The sequence below is a fragment of the Podarcis bocagei genome (assembly GCF_964188305.1).
Source record: "Podarcis bocagei genome assembly, chromosome: 5".
Lineage (NCBI taxonomy): Eukaryota > Metazoa > Chordata > Lepidosauria > Squamata > Lacertidae > Podarcis > Podarcis bocagei.
This window is the reverse complement of record NC_138129.1, coordinates 91282473-91300775: the sequence shown is the minus strand read 5'-3', so window position 1 is coordinate 91300775 and position 18303 is coordinate 91282473. Positions and strand designations below refer to the sequence as shown.

General features: G+C 42.2%; 2 protein-coding genes across 5 annotated transcripts in view; one reads left to right on the top strand and one right to left on the bottom strand.

Moving 5' to 3' along the window:
• The window catches only part of PRG4 (proteoglycan 4), a 41258-nt gene extending 32458 nt beyond the window's left edge, over positions 1 to 8800 (top strand). For all 4 annotated transcript variants that reach the window (XM_081194265.1, XM_081194263.1, XM_081194264.1 and 1 more), the window contains 4 exons: positions 3267 to 3423; positions 6304 to 6516; positions 7519 to 7644; positions 8669 to 8800. In XM_081194265.1, the coding sequence (XP_081050391.1) occupies positions 3267 to 3423; positions 6304 to 6516; positions 7519 to 7644; positions 8669 to 8772 (600 nt within the window). In that variant the 3' untranslated portion in view covers positions 8773 to 8800. The remainder of the gene's footprint in view (positions 1 to 3266; positions 3424 to 6303; positions 6517 to 7518; positions 7645 to 8668) is intronic.
• Positions 8801 to 8806: 6 nt separating this feature from the next.
• Positions 8807 to 18303, bottom strand: part of TPR (translocated promoter region, nuclear basket protein) — a 65688-nt gene continuing 56191 nt past the window's right edge. The window contains exons 43-50 of the mRNA XM_081194561.1: positions 18158 to 18226; positions 17362 to 17456; positions 16868 to 16971; positions 16076 to 16171; positions 13087 to 13243; positions 11087 to 11205; positions 10072 to 10161; positions 8807 to 9032 (exon numbers count right to left, since the gene is read on the bottom strand). Of these exons, the coding sequence (XP_081050687.1) occupies positions 8983 to 9032; positions 10072 to 10161; positions 11087 to 11205; positions 13087 to 13243; positions 16076 to 16171; positions 16868 to 16971; positions 17362 to 17456; positions 18158 to 18226 (780 nt within the window). The 3' untranslated portion in view covers positions 8807 to 8982. The remainder of the gene's footprint in view (positions 9033 to 10071; positions 10162 to 11086; positions 11206 to 13086; positions 13244 to 16075; positions 16172 to 16867; positions 16972 to 17361; positions 17457 to 18157; positions 18227 to 18303) is intronic.

The following is an 18303-nucleotide window of genomic DNA, read 5'->3' as shown; positions in this document are numbered from 1 at the left end:
AACCAAGACACTATTTCCAGTTTTGCGGAGTTTGTAAACCAAATTGTTCTTAAACTAGACTGCTCTTAAACTGAGGTACCACTGTACATTTGATTTGAACTGGTTCTCTTACCTCCTTCCAATTAAGGTCATTTATATTTTTTATGGACTGTGCCAATCCTGAATATATTTGGATTTGTGACCATGATGCTCATTCGCCTTCAGCACAAGTAAAAGTTCTGCTGGATGAAATACGGCCTCTGGTCTATTTTTTGAAAACTCTGCAATGTGTTTTAAGATTTTCCCCCACACATGTCAGTTTTGAAGAATAAGATATTTTTCTCTTGTTTTCATTTGGTGCAGATATGTGTCACACAGGGAGTCAGCTTAGAAACGACATCCTCCCCTTACTTTCACATCTCTTATAAAATGGTACCTAAGCCATGCAGTTATTTTTCATGAATATGTGTATTAACACACCTGACATTTTTAAAGTGATGCCTGACTAATTGGCAACATTATTCTAGTCAGTCACCTGTCCAGGTTTTTTGAACTGGCTGACCTATTAAGCATTGCAGCCTTAAGCAAGCTTCATTTATAAACGTAACAGCATTTCAGCCAAAATGACAGGTCGTTTTTTGTGCGCACCATTAATGTCTCTGAAGAAGAGGGAGAAACCACCGCAGAGTTCGGCACCTGGTAAAAACATCTTAAAAATTAATATGGAAACAGCTTGAAGGACGGGAGTAGTTTCCAAGGAACACTAAAACGCTGCGCCACACCTCATATTAAATATTTCCTATTCCTCAGCTGGAATTTTAAATAGCGTTTGAAGCAGAAAGTGACCCCTGAAATGCCAGCAATCTGTGTTCATTATACCACAATATAATAAGGAAGTTTGTGGGAAGGGCAGGACATTCTGCTGAAGGAATCCAAGGAATAACCTTCCAGGAAGCTGAAAGGAAGTGGGGCACAAAATCTGGCTGCATGCGCTATTCTTGGTGACCCCTCAAAATTTTGCAACTGTTTGGGTGGGTGGGCTGGTTCTGTTTTGTGAGGTGAAGACCCTATTTTCCAGGGACGTCCCAGATTTAGAGACGCCGTCCTGGTTTCTGATTTGATCCTGGAACGTCCCATTTTTCCTTAGGATGTCCCCATTTTCATTGGAGAAATGTTGGAGGGTACGGAGTTATCCAAGCCCCCCCCCCCCCCCCCAGCCGTCGGAAGGCAACCCTATATAGGGAAGATTTATTTTTTAATGTTTAATGCTTTATTATGTTTTTTATATATGTTGGAAGAAGCCCAGAGTGGGCTGGGGCAACCCAGTAAGATGTGTGGGGTATAAAATAGTAAAGTTATCATGATGGAATGGGGTGCCCCTATTTTTATTGGAGAAATGTTAGAGGGTATGGAAGTGGCACTGGGTTGCTTTTAAGAGCATTGCATATCTAACCTTTATTTGTGTAGCTTAAGCAAGAGGGTTTTGCTGTTGTTGTTTAAGCCAAATGCGAGAGCCAGTTTGATGTCGTATTTAGTTTTGGACCCAGTTTCAAAATCCCACTCAGCCCAACCTACCTGGCAGGGTGGCTATGAAGATAAAAGGTGGACAGGAGGAACAATGTTTAGTGCTTGGATCAACTTGCAAGGAAATGTGGGGTATAAATTTAAGAACAAATGAATCATATTTTTATATTCTATGAGGTATGCTCACTTACGTCTAAACAGTTAACTGTGTTCCAGATCATATTTTCCCACACTGTCTTCTGCTTCTTTCTTATGTTCTCAATATATGTTGCCAGCGGTTTTTTTGCTTTTAAAAAGGACACACCTAAAATTGAAGTATTGCAAATAAGCCAAGCCTGGTAGTAACTTCAGTAGGTCAGATTCTGACGGCCAAATCTTGCCTGTTTTATTGAAAATGACCAGGGGTTTTTTTGTTTTTTTTTAAAGTTAAGCTAATTCTTTCCATCTAACCACATATATGCCAGTGACCATTGGCATGGTCTAGCTAAAGATACATTTGTTCATTTTGAAGTAAAGTGTTGGCACAGGTTTTCACTAATTTTTCTTTTTGGCTAAATCTCAGGAAAATCAACATGACTGCAAATAGACCCTGCCCTAGCATTAGACAGATGGGGGCTTAATTTGCAAATGGGTAATTGGCAAGAGGCTACATTTTATTTACTGAATTTCCCCCAGAGAGGATAAATTTGGATTAAACGGGACATGGGGAAATACTAAGTGGTATTTCGATGCCAATATGGGGATGCTGCAACAAACAACAACACGCATAGATGTGGAGGACACGTCCCCAATAGACACACAGTCCTCCCCAAAACAAAATGGCGGCCACCTCCAGTGATTCAAAAACAGAAAGGTCTATTTTATTTGCTGTTGTGAGGGAAAAAAATGTTTGAAAAAGTCCCTTCTTTTCCAGACACTCTTAAGTCTTCGTTGTTATTACTTTATGTCTATTGCTGGTGTGTTGCTGTACATCAGGGGTCAGCAAACTTTTTCAGCAGGGGGCCGGTTGACTGTCCCTCAGACCTTGTGGGGGGCCAGACTATTATTTTTTGGGGAGGAATGAACGAATTCCTATGCCCCACAAATAACCCAGAGATGCATTTTAAATAAAAGCGCACATTCTACTCATGTAAAAACACACTGGTTCCCGGACCGTCCATGGGCTGGATTTAGAAGGCGATTGGGCCAGATTTAGAAGGCGATTGGGCCGGATCCAGCCCCCTGGCCTTAGTTTGCCTACCCATGCTGTAGATTAAAGTGAGAAAATAAAGATAAAACCAATCCAGGAATAATTTTGAATTACTACAGCTAGTGGCCATACATATGCATAGTCCCAAAGAAAAATATATACTTAATGCTGGCTGGCTAGTTTTTGTTTGTTTAACTAGCTTTGTGGAATAGAAAATAATAGGATAAGGGAAATACGCAGGAAATACATTAAAAAGAACCGCATCACTAAACAATACCTGCTCAGACCCATGTGATGTTTGAGGCTGAATGTCATCTACAAGCTGATCAAAATTAGGGTTTTTGATGAGATGGTAATAATAATGTTTCTGCCTTTGTACTAAGCTCTCCCTTCCCCAAACAACTTGGGAATAATTCCTATTGAGGAAAAGGTGGTGATAATAAGGATTACCTCTAAAATGGCCCCCTCCTATCACCACAACAGCAGCAACAACATATGTCCACATTCAAGGCACGTAAGCCCAATGAAATCTACATTTAATGTTTGGCGTAACTTCAGCCATTTTAATTCTCAGGATTCTCAGTACTGGCGCTTCACCAATGATAAAATGGATGCTGGCTATCCCAAGGCAATTGTAAAAGGATTTGGAGGACTGAATGGAAAAATTACAGGTGCTCTCTCTGTGGCTAAACACAAGAACAGGCCAGAAACGGTTTATTTCTTTAAAAAAGGTAAGATTTATATTTAGGGTGCCTGTCTGATACATCGGAAACACCGGATAGAATCCAGTATGCAAAGGCCAATGAGAGCCTGGGATATTTTTTTTAAAAAGGTAAAGGACCCCAGACTGTTAGGTCCAGTCGCGGATGACTCTGGGGTTGTGGCGCTCATCTCGCTTTACTGGCCGAGGGAGCTGACGTTTGTCCGCAGACAGTTTTTCCAGGTCATGCGGCCAGCAGGACTAAGCCGCTTCTGGCAAACCAGAGCAGCGCATGGAAACGCTGTTTACCTTCCCGCCGAAGTGGTACCTATTTATCTACTTGCACTTTCACGTGCTTTCGAACTGCTAGGTTGGCAGGAGCTGGGAAAGAGCAATGGGAGCTCACTCCGTCGCGGAGATTTGAACCGCCAACCTTTCGATCAGCAAGCCCTAGGCTCAGTGGTTTAGACCACAGCGCCACCTGCATCCCTCGGATATTTAGGCTTGGTTAAAATAATACCAATTTCGAACATTCATCACAAAACTAAATTATTTATCAGATATACAGTACAGTGCATTGTGTGGTCTTGGACTGATGGCTGGTATTGCAGCTGGCACTGAAAGACATTTTTTCTCAATTACATCTATACAGTGGTACCTCGCAAGACGAATGCCTCGCAAGACGAAAAACGCGCAAGACGAAAGAGTTTTCTGTTTTTTGAGTCGTTCTGCAAGACGAATTTCCCTATGGGCTTGCTTCGCAAGACGAAACGTCTTGCGAGTTCTTGCGAGTTTGTTTCCTTTTTCTTAAAGCCGCTAAGCCGTTAATAGCCGCTAAGCCGTTAATAGCCGCTAAGCCGCTAATAGCCGCTAATAGCCGTGCTTCGCAAGACGAAAAAACCGCAAGATGAAGAGACTCGCGGAATGGATTAATTTCGTCTTGCGAGGCACCACTGTATAAATTTACAAGAGAAATAAGAGTTTTGAAAGGCGAGGTGAAAGCATATTGTTTTTAAAATTATGCATGCACATATCAAAAAGGTTGCCACCTTGGAAGAAATATTCTGTAGTTGGAGACAGTCTTCTAAGATGGAGACTATTACTGGACTTGTAAATACTTGTATTAAAATGGTAGCTTTAAAACTATCTGCTGCCTAATTAATAAGGGACACTTTAATTGATCAAAAGCTTTAAAATCTTTTGGTTGGTATACTGCAACGTTATACACACAGTAAACCCATTGAAATTAATGGACCCAAGTTAATTGTGTTTATTTTCAAAGGATCTGCTCTGTGTAGGACTAACGTGATACAACACAATGGATTTTATATATTAAACATTCCTAATCTGTAAAAACTGAAACAAAATGTAAACCTTTTTTTGGCAAAGGGTGTTTAAGGAGATAACAGAAATCACTGGGTTAAAGCTGACCAAAAGTCCAGAAGTAGCATTATTATCAATTTACGATAGGGTGGAAGGTTCACAGGCTATGAAGGACTTACAAATTTATTGACAGCTGCACGAATTATCATAGCTAGGAAGTGGAAGGGGGTAAGCAGAATATAAAATGGCAGAATGGTATAATGAGGTATGGGATACAGTGGTGCCCCGCAAGACGAATGCCTCGCAAGACGAAAAACTCGCTAGACGAAAGAGTTTTCCATTTTGGAGGTGCTTCGCAAAACGAATTTCCTATGGGCTTGCTTCGCAAGACGAAAACGTCTTGCAAGTTTCTTTCCTTTTTCTTAACACCGTTAATACAGTTGCGACTTGACTTCGAGGAGCCTTTTTTGAGGTTTTTGAAGACTTTGGTGATTTTTGAAGCTTTTCCAAAACTTTTCCGACACCGTGCTTCGCAAGACGAAAAATTCGCTAGACAAAAAACCTCGCGGAACGAATTAATTTCGTCTTGCGAGGCAGCACTGTATAGCTATTACTGATAAATTAACATGTGCCATTAAGGTAAGATGGGGAATATGCAGGAGCAATGATTTTGAGGAGAAATGGAAGGTGTTTGTAGAATTTGCACTGTTAAAACAGAAAGGGGTCAAACCATCACAAAAGGTGTTGAAATTCTGGGAGGCTGGATAGTTATAATGGTCTCGGGGGTGGGCTGCATGTTTTTATTCTTATTTATGATTATTACTTTTGTCAAAATAAATTATTTTTTAAAAAAAGAATGTACATAAATGTATAAAATATAAAGAAAAGAAAGGCGGCGGGGGGGGGGGGTAGAGTAAAAAAAAAAGCCTTAACATCTGATTAACTAAATTGCAATCCTAGTTCAGGAGTTAAAAAAAAAGAATATACCATATTTTGCCATCTATAAGATGCCCCCATGTATAAGTTGCCCCCCTATTTGGGGGGACTCCGATTTAAGATAATGGAGGGGGGGAGATGTATCTGTGTATAAGATGCCCCCACATTTTTGACATTATTTTTTAAGGAAAAAACATAAGTCTTATACACAGAAAAATACGGTACCTAGTTTTGGACGTGTCAGTTGTGACGTCACTGCAGACTGTACAATTGGACTGTCAATTTATTCGTTATTATATACTAACATCACGACTGATCTAATGTTCTGAATCAGAATCATAGAGTTGTAAGGGATCCCAAGAGTCCAAAGCTCTGCAATGCAGAAACCACGGCTCAAATATCCCGGACAGGTGGCCATCTGACCTCTGCTTAGAAACCTCCAATAAAGGAGAATCTGCCTCCTTGAGGGAGTCTTTCCCACTGGGGAAAAGATTTTACCACCACCTCTTTCCAGGGTGCTGGGAATTGTAGTTTTGTGGGGCCCAGGCCTTCCTAGCAGGGGATCTGAACCTGTAAGTAACAGTGTGGTGGGATATCCTTTCTTGCCTTGTGCCTTCAAATACCTTCACCGATACAATCTTATCTGATCTAGGTGGCAACCTTCAGCAATATACCTACAAACAAGGAGGAACGAAGAAATGCAGCAAAAAGAAAGTGGTGACTGTGAACTATCCGGCTTACAAACCAAAAGCTGTGATCAGGAAAAGGCGGAGGCGCTTTGAACGTTCAGTAAGACCGGCTCAAATTCTCCGGACCGTCAGAGTCCAGCATCGCCCAGTTGTTCAGTTCAGGCACCAGCCAACTGGTATGTTCACCGTCTTGTACTGTTAATAGTCTACAATCAAGCGGTGAGGATGTTTAAATGATGTGGAATTAAAAATGAAGCGGTCTGTGTGCATGACTGCAGTATAGCTGTTTCAAACACTATATAGCAGGCATAGGCAAACTCGGCCCTCCAGATGTTTTTTGGCCTACAACTCCCATGATCCCTAGCTAGCAGGACCAGTGGTCAGGGATGATGGCAATTGTAGTCCCAAAAGATCTGGAGGCCAGAGTTTGCCTATGCCTGCTATGTAGCAGGGACGTCGAACTCCCAAGAGACTGCGAGATGCTCCCAGGAATAAAATATGGCAGTGATCTACCCATTTTTTTTGGGGGGGGGGAGTTCAGAGTTGTCAAGTTTTTTTTAGGGGGAAATGTCGGAGTTGTGGAGCTCACCAAAACAAAAGCCAGTCAGCGCTAACTATTGTCTTCTGGTTTAGCGATCCTGTGCGACTGAAGGAAACGACGAGGGTGCGGGGACGGAAATCAGCTAGAGATCGACTGGTTGGACATCCCTGCTACAGTGGTGCCCCGCAAGACGAATGCCTCGCAAGACGGAAAACTCGCTAGACGAAAGTTTTCCGTTTTGGAGGTGTTTCGCAAAACGAATTTCCTATGGGCTTGCTTCGCAAGACAACAATGTCTTGCGAGTTCCTGCTGGGTTTTTTTCCTCCCCCCTTTTTCTAAGCCGCTAATCAGCTGATCCGATCAGCAGATAAGCCGCTAAAAGCCGCTAATCCGTCAATGGGCTTGCTTCGCAAGACGAAAAAACCGCTAGACGAAGAGAATCACAGAACGGATTCTTTTCGTCTTGCGAGGCACCACTGTATATAGGATGGATTTCCCCCACTTACACTATTTTTTGGAATATTTATATATATAAAAGCAACCTATGCCTTTGTTTCATGTGTTACATGCCCAATGGTTATAACACTTCAGTGATTTGATAGCCTCTTTTTCCTAATGTTTCCTTTTGCTTTTGCAGGAGTCTTGCAGCCAGAGGTCAAAGTTGCCTCATACTGGAGAGGATTCCCAAAAGAAGTGAATTCTGTTATATCGGTTCCAAATGATCAGAAGCCAGATGGTTATGATTACTACGCTTTTTCTAAAGGTATGTTGAAGCTAAAACATCACTACTGCCGCCACCAAGACGGGAAAATATCTAAGGCTGCTTTTTACAAATTAATGTTGTACCTCAGTTCAGTTCAATAATGAAACGGACATATGCTACTTGCCTTTTCCCATCCTAATTTTTACAAGTGATCCCCTCAAAAGCACCATCAAAACACAGGTCATCTCTGCGTTCTGTGGTTTGGTTGTCCTCTTTAAAAATCACAAAGAGCCAGGATTTGTGCATCTTGGACCAATGTTTCTAAGGTTGCTAGCAATTGCTGCAACCGTTATTTTCTACTGTGCTGCCTGCTACCGTAAGGTTCACTTTGTGTCTTTTTGGTAATTTGGTGTAAAATCATGAAAATTCAAGGACTTGGATCTGAGTTTTACACAGACCTCTTGGAAAAATGAAGGGCGCTTGTGGCTGAGTGCACATTTTTTTTCTCGGGTGCAGAGGTGGTGCCCACGATGCAGAGTCGAAATTCCAAATGTGCCCACAGATTCGAAAGATTAATTTAAGGCTACAGTACTAACCAACAGGTCTGAGGAAATGTGCATTTGCAATAGAATCTGTCCTCCGCTGCAGGACAGTGGATAGTAAAGGTATTAGGTCCAGTCGTGACTGACTCTGGGGTTGCGGCACTCATCTTGCTTTATTGGCCGAGGGAGCCGGCGTACAGCTTCTGGGTCATGTGGCCAGCATGACTAAGCCGCTTCTGGTGAACCAGAGCAGTGCATGGAAACGCCGTTTACCTTCCCACTGGAGCAATACCTATTTATCTAGTTGCACTTTGACGTGCTTTTGAACTGCTAGGTTGGCAGGAGCAGGGACCGAGCAATGGGAGCTCACTCCGTCGCAGGGAGTCAAACTGCCAACCCTCCGATCAGCAAGTCCTAGGCTCTGTGGTTTAACCCACAGCGCCATCCGCGTCACAGTGGATAGTAGGGATTCACATTTAAGTCAAGATTTCCTGCTTGTGGGACTTGAATGAGACTTTTATCTTTATTTCCCCTCCTTACAGATCAATACTACAGCGTGGACGTGGGCAGCAGAATAGCAAGACCAGTCACACTACAGACTGGGCAGACTGTGTCCGGAGCCTGGTACAAGTGTCCTTTAGAGTGATTTGGAGACTCCAAGAGCTGAAACAGAGACACCATTGTGTTTGACAATTTCCTCTAGTTTTTATTAATAAAAGACATAATGAAATATCCATACATCGATCCAAATTGAAAACAAACAAAAAACCTGCTTCAAGCTTGCCAGCCATTACACAAATGCAAGTAAGAGCAAGACTAGACAGATAGTATACACTGTTTTAATTTCTACTGAGCTTTAATTAATATTGCCTCTGTTTAGGCCTCCTCTGCCACCAGGAGTTACACCTGCAAAGGGAAAGGAAGAGTATTAATATACACTTTTGTTTCAATTAACTGCTATTAGCTATTAACTACGTTAATATCAGTTTTAAAGGATTCTTTCGAAGCCTGCCCGCCACAAGTCTTTTGGGAGAGTAATGTGGGGGTACAGAATGGCATCCCTGTAGCCAGAAGGAATAAGAACTCCATACATAATCTAGTATTTACACCTATTTTTACCAATTCAGAAACAGAAGGCTGTGCCGGAAATACTTTCTAGTTCCTTGAAATCGTTATGACAACTAGATTTACTCCTGCCCAATGGCTATGGAAACAGTTCACTTTGTACTGACTGGCAGATTGATACTAACAATTAATTACTTGGAATTAATACACTGCCTCTGACAAGATCTTTAATTCTTTTCTTTAGTATCAGCTTTCAGATTCTCATTTCTTTTTGAGATCTAAGTTCGACTGAGGAGTTTCTTATATTTATTTGTTGCTAGCTACTGCCACTTGCATCCCTTTATAACGGCGGTTCTCAAACTTGTATCTCTGGGCCACACTTTCAGAATAAAAATTTGCTCTTGCCACACCTAATTTTTAATTGATAAGCAATACATTGGAAAACACAACTAGGATCGTCCTCAGTATCACTTGATGCTCTTGCTCTCGTTTTGAAAAGATATCTATCCAGATTATGCAAATAAATAATAATAATGCAATGCTTTTGAGACAACACTACACTGAAAAGTTTAAATGTTTCTTTGATTGTCCTTGAATCTTCCTGCCTTACTTGCCATCGCCAGACCCTTTGAGAACCACTGCTTTATAAGAATGCCACATTGCACCAGATCAACTTTAAATTATGCTATTTTCCTTTTAAGTCAATCAAGTACCTTAGCTGATATATATATTGTAAAGTCTCTGGGGTGACTAATCCTCATTATTCAACGTCTATAAGCCCCCTTGCATGTTTTGGTGGCTGCAATACTATGCAATACATACACTTACTTGCAATCCTATAGAGTTTAACACATCTCTGCAAGAAATGAAGGAAACCTACCCCTCTGTCTGTTAAACTGACGGCCAGTTCTTAATGTTGTTGGCTGAAGTCTAACTCGCCGGAAAGGCTTCGGATGATTACTGCTAGTGTCTGAAAAGGAAACAGTATGGGACAAAACAAGAAATGTAAGGCCATGGCTGTCATCTGACTTTGTCATGCAAGTTAAGTGTAATCATAGCTGATTTTCAATATGCAAGCTGTTAACTTCAGTTTTATACTTCAAATCTGAGGGCAAATAAAATATCTAACTGGAAAAAGTAAAAAATTGGCTCTCAACCTTCTACATGCTGCTAGCTAGCTAATGGCTAGCAGTGACCGTTTTATGTGCATCCAATTGATGTCCACATTCACGTTACTGCGGACCTGGAAGTGGCCCCAAAATGGGGTATAACAGGGGTGGGGGTGCAAATGGGGGTTTGGCTGTACTCCAGTATTAATCAACAACACACACAGGTGCCTGTGTTAAGGATTTTTACTGAAAGTAATAGAAAGCAAAAGACTCCTGGTGTTGGTTAAAATTATACACATTGCCTGGTCAGAAGGATGGAGAATTACTGGTCAAAGGTTTGAAGGATTGAGGACCTAGGCTGTTCTACACTGATATTTAGACCTTTTAACCTGCAATATTTAGCTGGATCTCCTTTCCATCACTTAGAAAGATCAGATGAATGTCCTCCTTCCACATACTGAACAGACCATGATTTCTCCTCCATGGATGCAGACATAACAGTGACAAGGAAAATATGAAGATCAAATAGAAAAGAACCAAACTTGGGGGGTTTAAATATCCTAATCTGGCAGCCCTCCATCAGTGAAAGGTCAACAGTACTTTATCCAGACTAGGGTTTCCCAAACTTGGGTCTCCACCTGTTTTCGGAATACTATTTCCATTATCTCTGACCATTGACCCTGCTAGCTAGGGATGATGGGAGCTGTAGTCCCAAAACAGCTGGAGACCCAAGTTTTTGAAAAACCCTGATCCAGACCACTGAGATTTGATGGAACCGAACCCTACCTGCAGATGAACTAGAAGGAGGATCTTGACTTGTGGATGGGAGATCTGACTCATCAGGAGCTTGAGAGGATTCTTCTTCCTGCTGGCTGTCTATTTCTAGACCAACCTCTGATGTAATTCTAAAGGAAAATGGGAGACACACAATGAATTTGCTAGTCAAAATCTCAATATTGTGTAGCAGAGTTCCCCATCTCCAAGCTTCTTTCAACAGTTAAGGGTTTCGACATGACCAAGAACAGAAGTGAACTCTCTTTCTAGCTCTTTTATTTAATCTGAAAGCGCATCATGCTTAAATCCTCCTGCTCCCTAACTAGCAATGGTACAAGGTGACAAAGATTCAGTGATGAAATCTCTAGAAATTCAGTATCTATGTATTAGGAAATATCAGGGATGTATATGTGAAGGGAGAATTTGATAAGGATCCTGGCTTTAAGAACTGAGCCTCCTGCTACCTGTGTAACTTCAGCTTTTTCATAGCCAAATGCAGAGTTCTGTGTCTTGTTCACACTACAGTCTTACAAAATGTGTGGCATTCCAGCTTTCAGTGGGGTGAATGAAGGTTTCAGTGTGTGAGGTTGGAATCACAGCAACGTTCAAAGGTCTGCTCTTGGGTATATTCTGTTACTGGTTTTCTGCAGCTATATTTGTTCTTCCAACTATTTTGCTAGTGTTCATGATATCAAAGGTGTTCAAGATGAATTGCACCCAATAAAAACCTAGCACGGTGTCATTCCCAAAAAATATTTATGGTACGTTTGCAAGAGCTGTTGCTTCCAAAGAAAAGCTCTATCTAACGCATCTTGTGCCTGAAAGCTTGGCAGGGAAATTATTGAGCTCATCTATCAACAACAGCATTGAAGACCACACATTATTGATGAAAAAAGCAGTGCATGGCTGCCAAGTATTAGCAATACCCAAAGAAACAAGATATTTGGTGTGTGTGTTTTTTTAAAAAAAGTTTTTGACTGCTTACTATTGCTGCCAAATAGTTTCTTACACTTCTCAATTTGAGCCGCCTATACATTTTAACATCTTTAATGCCAAACGATACCCAAATCAAACAAGACCAGTTTGACTGCCGTTTTTGACTGCATTTTTGAGAATCACGCCAGGAGGTAATGTAATACAGATGGAAGCAATTATCTCTCTTGCCCTGGCAACTCCATTTAAGAACTGCAGCCTGAAAGCAGTTCACATGTGAAGTTAAAACCTCCCCTTGCAAATGAGGGAACAGAAATACCAGTTCATCATACAAAGTCACAACATTTATATAGTACAGTGGTGCCTCGCAAGACGAAAATAATTCGTTCTGCGAGTCTTTTCGTCTTGTGATGTTTTTCGTCTTGCGAAGCACGGTCCGTCGCAACTGCGCCTCTTCAAGCGGCTTTAAGAAAAAAGCGCAAGACGTTTTCGTCTTGCGAAGCAAGCCCATAGGGAAATTCGTCTAGCGAAGCAACGCAAAACCAAAAAACCCTTTCGTCTAGCACGTTTTTCGTCTTGCGAGGCATTCATCTTGCGGGGCACCACTGTACAGTGGAACCTTGGTTCTTGAATGCCTTAGTACTATAACATTTCGGCTCCTGAATGCTGAAAACCCGAAAGTGTTCCAGTTTTCCAACTTTTTTGGCAGCCAAATGTCTGATGCAGTTGTCAGCTATTGTTTCTGGGGCGCCTGCACAAATCGGAAGCTGTGCCTTGGTTTTCGAACGTTTTAGAAGTCAAATGGACTTCCAGAATGGATTCGACAACCAAGGTTCCACTGTAGTTCAAAAAGCTTTACATACATGATTTCCATTACCCTTACAACAACCAGTGAGGATTTAAAGCTAGTCTCCTAGGTCGTAGTTTGACTTAATTTAGAGGCTTTCATTTAGGACAAAAAATATTGAATGCATTTTTTTAAAAAAGATAACATATTGATGCGGAGAAAGGCATTTCAATAAGGTTACATTCAAGCCAGACAACGTGCAGAATCGTCTTAACTGAATGGCTGAGCTTACCCTTCGGACTCTGCCTCTACAAAAACTTCATCGCCATCATCACCTGTACCAGATTCTGAAGTGGTCGATAAGTTACCGGTGGATGTTGTAACCATGGGGACAGACTGGGAAGCATGTTCAGAAGCATCAGCAGCGGAGCTTTCAGTAAACACAGACACTTGAAACAAAAATTAGAGAATAAACTATAACCATCTAACACTTGGATGTTATGTTGCCCACCCCCCAAAATTCTGAACGCAGGAAATAACACATTTGCCTTGGAATGAATCGAACCTCAAGTGGGATACACATATCTTCGTATTTTTTTTAAATTACATGTTGTATTTCTCAACTAGAACACTTCATGGTAGTACAGGCCTGGCTGTAAAGCCTGCCATAGCCTGATCCGTTAGGTCACAGTATTATACGGCTGGTGGGCTGTGTTTGGCTATGGGAGTCTCATGCTCCATGCAGGTATGGCTTTGTAGAACTTTATGTGTGTGTGGCAGGCGGGGGGGAGGCAGTTTTGGATTGTGGAATAATGTATAGAAACTTGATTTGAGAGAAATATATTGGGAAATTGGGAGACACCAAAATCCCAGAGAAGACTGCAGTCTTTGATCCCTAGAAACCTCTCATGTTTTCCTTGCATCTAAACATGTGGCCATAAGCTCCCAGCACATTCTGAGATTGTTCTGTGACCACACATTTGGATTTTTCTTCTTGTTGTTTTTAAAAAAAATACTACCCTGGTGTTGAGGGTGTGGATTTTTTTTTGTTCAATACAGTTTTTACATATACAGTGGTACCTCGGGTTTCATATGCTTCAGGTTACAGACACTTCAGGTTACAGACTCTGCTAACCCAGATATAGTATTTCGGGTTAAGAACTTTACCTCAGGATGAGAACAGATATTGCGCGGTGGTGGCACAGCGGCAGCAGGAGGCCCCATTAGCTAAAGTGGTGCTTCAGGTTAAGAACAGTTTCAGGTTAAGAACGGACCTCCAGAATGAATTAAGTACTTAACCCGAGGTACCACTGTATTATTATTACTACGGTATCACACTTTGTAGACAAGATTGTTATACAGGTGTCCCCCCCCCCCCCACTTAGGTGTAGCGCCGGGAATTTTTTCCGTAATTTAATTCAACCCTGGAAATGGCAGGAGAGCGCTGGAGAGTCCTCGTGGCTCACAAGCACACCCTCCCCGGAGCTCGAAGGGGACATCAACAAGGACACAGGAAGCTCTGGTGAGACCAGAGGGGCAAGTGGGCCTTTGTTTATGCTACTCAGCCTCCCCAGAGTCGTCCCCCCCCCCCCCACTTCCAGACCATTTGACAGAGAGGCAACAACCAATCTATGTGTGTCCAATTGGCGTGAGACAGCATGTGCCGAACCGGGAAGTAACTTTAAACATGGCAAAAACAGTCCTAAAAGAGCCCAGAAGGGGCAAAAAAAAGCGCCTAGTGGCAGATGAAGGTGATTGACTACATGGAATTGGCAGAAATGACTGGCAGAATCCGAGACCAGGGAGAAGAGTTGGTGAAAGAAGACTGGAAGAAATTTAAAGACTATTTACAGAAATATTGTAAAATTGATGAATGTTAGAAGAATGTTGGAAAGAAACTAAAGGGTTTCCAGCTGTAATGCAGATACGAAAGAAAAAAAAGTTTACAAATGGGTAAAAGCTTAATGGTAAGGATTTGCTGAACTAACAAATTGAAGTGGAATACAAAGAAGGGAGGTATGAGGAGGTCTGGGGAAATAAGCGTAAGGAAGATATGTTATGGAAAATTATTTGTTTTTTAATTGTTTTTATGTTGTATTTTGTTTTTATTTTTCATTTTCATTGTTATATTTTAAAAACTTTAATAAATATCTTTTGGGGGGGAAGCGCCTAGCAATCCCATGAGCCTTTGCAAGTGCAATCCCAGGAGCCCTTGTATCGACCGTTGAGGCCTGCGGAGAGTTGGGAGTTCTGAAAAAGGAGGTTGAGAGAAAAAGCAATTGTGGGAGAGTGGCACATCTGGTTAAGTGCTGCTGGTTTTTAAAGGGTTTCCAGAGGTTTAGAGGGTACTTGCAGGCTTCCCCAATGCTGTTTCAAAAATGCACAATTTCACATAACTGTGCGGTGCCTCGGAAAGTAACTCATACATAAACTGGGAGTTGCCTGCATTTAACATCGGGCATAGCTAACATGACACCCTCCATATGTAAAACTCCCATCACCCCTGATCATTGGGCTGTGCTAGCTGGGGCCAGCATTAAAAGCTGGAATCCAGCATCTGAAGAGTGTGGTGTTGGCTAACTCTGCTTTATATTGTGAGTGTTGCATTATGAATTCTTGCCTTCCTGCCTACAACCAATTTCTTGCAAGAGGGCTGGCCCTGAACTCTTACCTGGGAACCACACAAAAGACATTTTTAGGAGGAAGTTAAAAGTGTTAACTACAGTGGTACCTCTAGTTACATACTTAATTACCGTATTTTTCGCTCTATAACACGCACCCGACCATAACACGCACGTAGTTTTTAGAGGAGGAAAATCCATAGGCATGCCACCCGTAGGCATTCCCTCCATAACACGCACAGACATTTCCCCTTACTTTTTAAGAGGAAAAAAGTGAGTGTTATGGTGCAAAAAATACGGTAGTTCCAGAGGTCCGTTCTTAACCTGAAATTGTTCTTAACCTAATGGGGCCGCCTGCTGCTGCTGCCGTGCAATTTCTGTTCTCATCCTGAAGCAAAGTTCTTAACCTGAGGTACTATTTCTGGGTTAGTGGAGTCTGTAACCTGAAGCGTATGTAACCTGAAGCATCTGTAACGTGAGGTACCATTGTATATGCATTTCTTAAATAAGCAGCTGTACAGTAAAACCAACCAACCTGATCAGTTCCCAATAGAGCTGCATTTTCAGGAAGACTATCGGAACAAGAGTGTACCCATGTTATCAACCATTATATGCTCAAAACTGTAGAATCAAGATATTAGGAAAATCCCCCAAACTCACCAGGTGCCGCAACCTGAAGTGGAGTTGTTGGGACACTGCGACCTCCTGATTCTTCTTCGTGGGCAAGGAAGAGTGGTGTTTCATACATTCCCAAACCTGCAAGCAATTTGAGAGAAGTTAAACTGAGGTTCCCAGTGGTGGTGTATGGAAGTGAGAGCTGGACGGCAAAGAAGGCTGATCGCCCAAGAATTGATGCTTTTGAATTGTGGTGCTGGAGGAGACCCTTGAGAGTCCCATGGACTGCAAGAAGGTCAAACCTCTCCATTCTGAAGGAAATCAATCCTGAGTGCTCACTGGAAGGACAGATCATGAAGCTGAGGCTCTAATACTTTGACCACCTCATGAGAAGACTCCCTGGCAAAGACCCAGATGTTGGGAAAGATGGAGGGCACAAGGAGAAGGGGACGACAGAGGACGAGATGGTTGGACAGTGTTTTCGAAGCTACAAACATGAGTTTGGCCAAACTGTGGGAGGCAGTGGAAGACAGGAGTGCCTGGTGTGCTCTGGTCACGAAGAGTAGGACACAACTAAACGACTAAACAACAACAAACTGAGGGAGCTTCAACAGAATAATATCTAGCCACCAAAGTAATGAATCATCTGAACCAGTTTGTTTTTTATATGGTACTGGCAAGGTACTAAAGAACCTCCCAGCTAGTTCTGTGCACCTTGAGTAGAGTTTTAAGGTGATTTTCCTCCCTCACATGCAGGCACAGCAAACCCAAGTTGTAAGATTGAGATTCAAAGCGCATAGTGCCCCTTTCATACAAAAAAGGCAAGAATATTTGTACCTCCTTGCGATGCAAGCTGACCAAGATCTGACTGGCCGGAGGTTTGTGGCATATCTTCAATAGGTCCAAACCTGAATCTAGGAACTCCAGCCACCTGAGGGGAGCTAGAATAAAAGTTACAGTCAGTTTATCAATCATAAGTTTGCTGCCCCTTGGTGGGATAAATGGGGAAGAAGAAAAGGAACAAACAAAGGAACCGCACAGCAGTCTTCCTACAGGTAAGGGCCAACATTTGCTGACTGAGTAAACAATTTATGCATATCCTTCAAAAGAGGAGAGATGCTGAGAATTTCTAAACACTTGAAGAATATGACAGGAGATCATGCAGCCTTTATTTCAAAACTTCAGTGAAATTAAGTATTGTGCTGTGGAAACAGAGTAAAGCTGCCCAAGAATGGTTAGAGAAAATTGCTGGCCAGGCCCCTTGCAGGAATTCTTTTGGTATTTTGACTTACATAGCTCATCATTACTATGTAACTGAAGGTGCCACTTACTGAATCGCTTCTGCAAATCCATCTGTACGATGAGGTACCACCAACGTTGGGGTGCTTGGAACAGTCCTGTCCTCATCATCAAAAAAGTGTTGCTGCTGAAGAAGACATTAAAATGACAAGCGAACTCAACAACCACAGTAGTACCTTGGAAGTCGAATGGAATCCATTCCGGAAGTCCCTTCGACTTCCAAAACGTTAGGAAACCAAAGCGCGGCTTCTGATTGGCTGCAGGAGGCTCCTGCAGCCAATCAGAAGCCCCGTCGGGACTTTTGGGTTCCAAAGAACGTTCGCAAACCGGAACACTCACTTCTGGGTTTGCGGCGTTCAGGAGTCAAAACGTCTGAGTACCAAGGCGTTTGGGATCCAAGGTATGACTGTATTCCTATTGCTACACATTTTTAAACAGCCATCCCCTCTTAATATCTTGCTTGGTGTAATAAAATGGCGTCCGATTTCTGTATATATGCCCAATCCATATTCTGAGGAATAACTGAAATGTGGAAATTCAGCTGACAAGTACTTTCAAGGACAGTATTCCAAAGAAAAGGTGCAAGACTGTCCTGAAGAGGCAAACACATTATTGTAGAAACATCCTGCTTTTTTAGCTGCATCAATAATAATTGGATTATTAATTTGAATAATGTGCTCTGTTGAGGGCAGGAGGCTACCACGTGGCTACTCAGTTCTCTCTAAAATGCTCCCTGTATATAAAAGAAACAGTCCACCACACAATCTTGATTAACTGAAGTTTCAATTGTACCCACAGCAGAAAATGTTTAGAAACTTTACTACTTACCATGCCACCTATGCCAGGGGTTAGCTGAAGTCCACGTCCTACAGACTGCCTCCGCGGCATTGGGATTCTCTGTACGGCCAAGAAAATGTCAAATGCTTCAGTACACATTTAGGTGGGGAACCCGCAGGGCTACTGGCCAAATACAC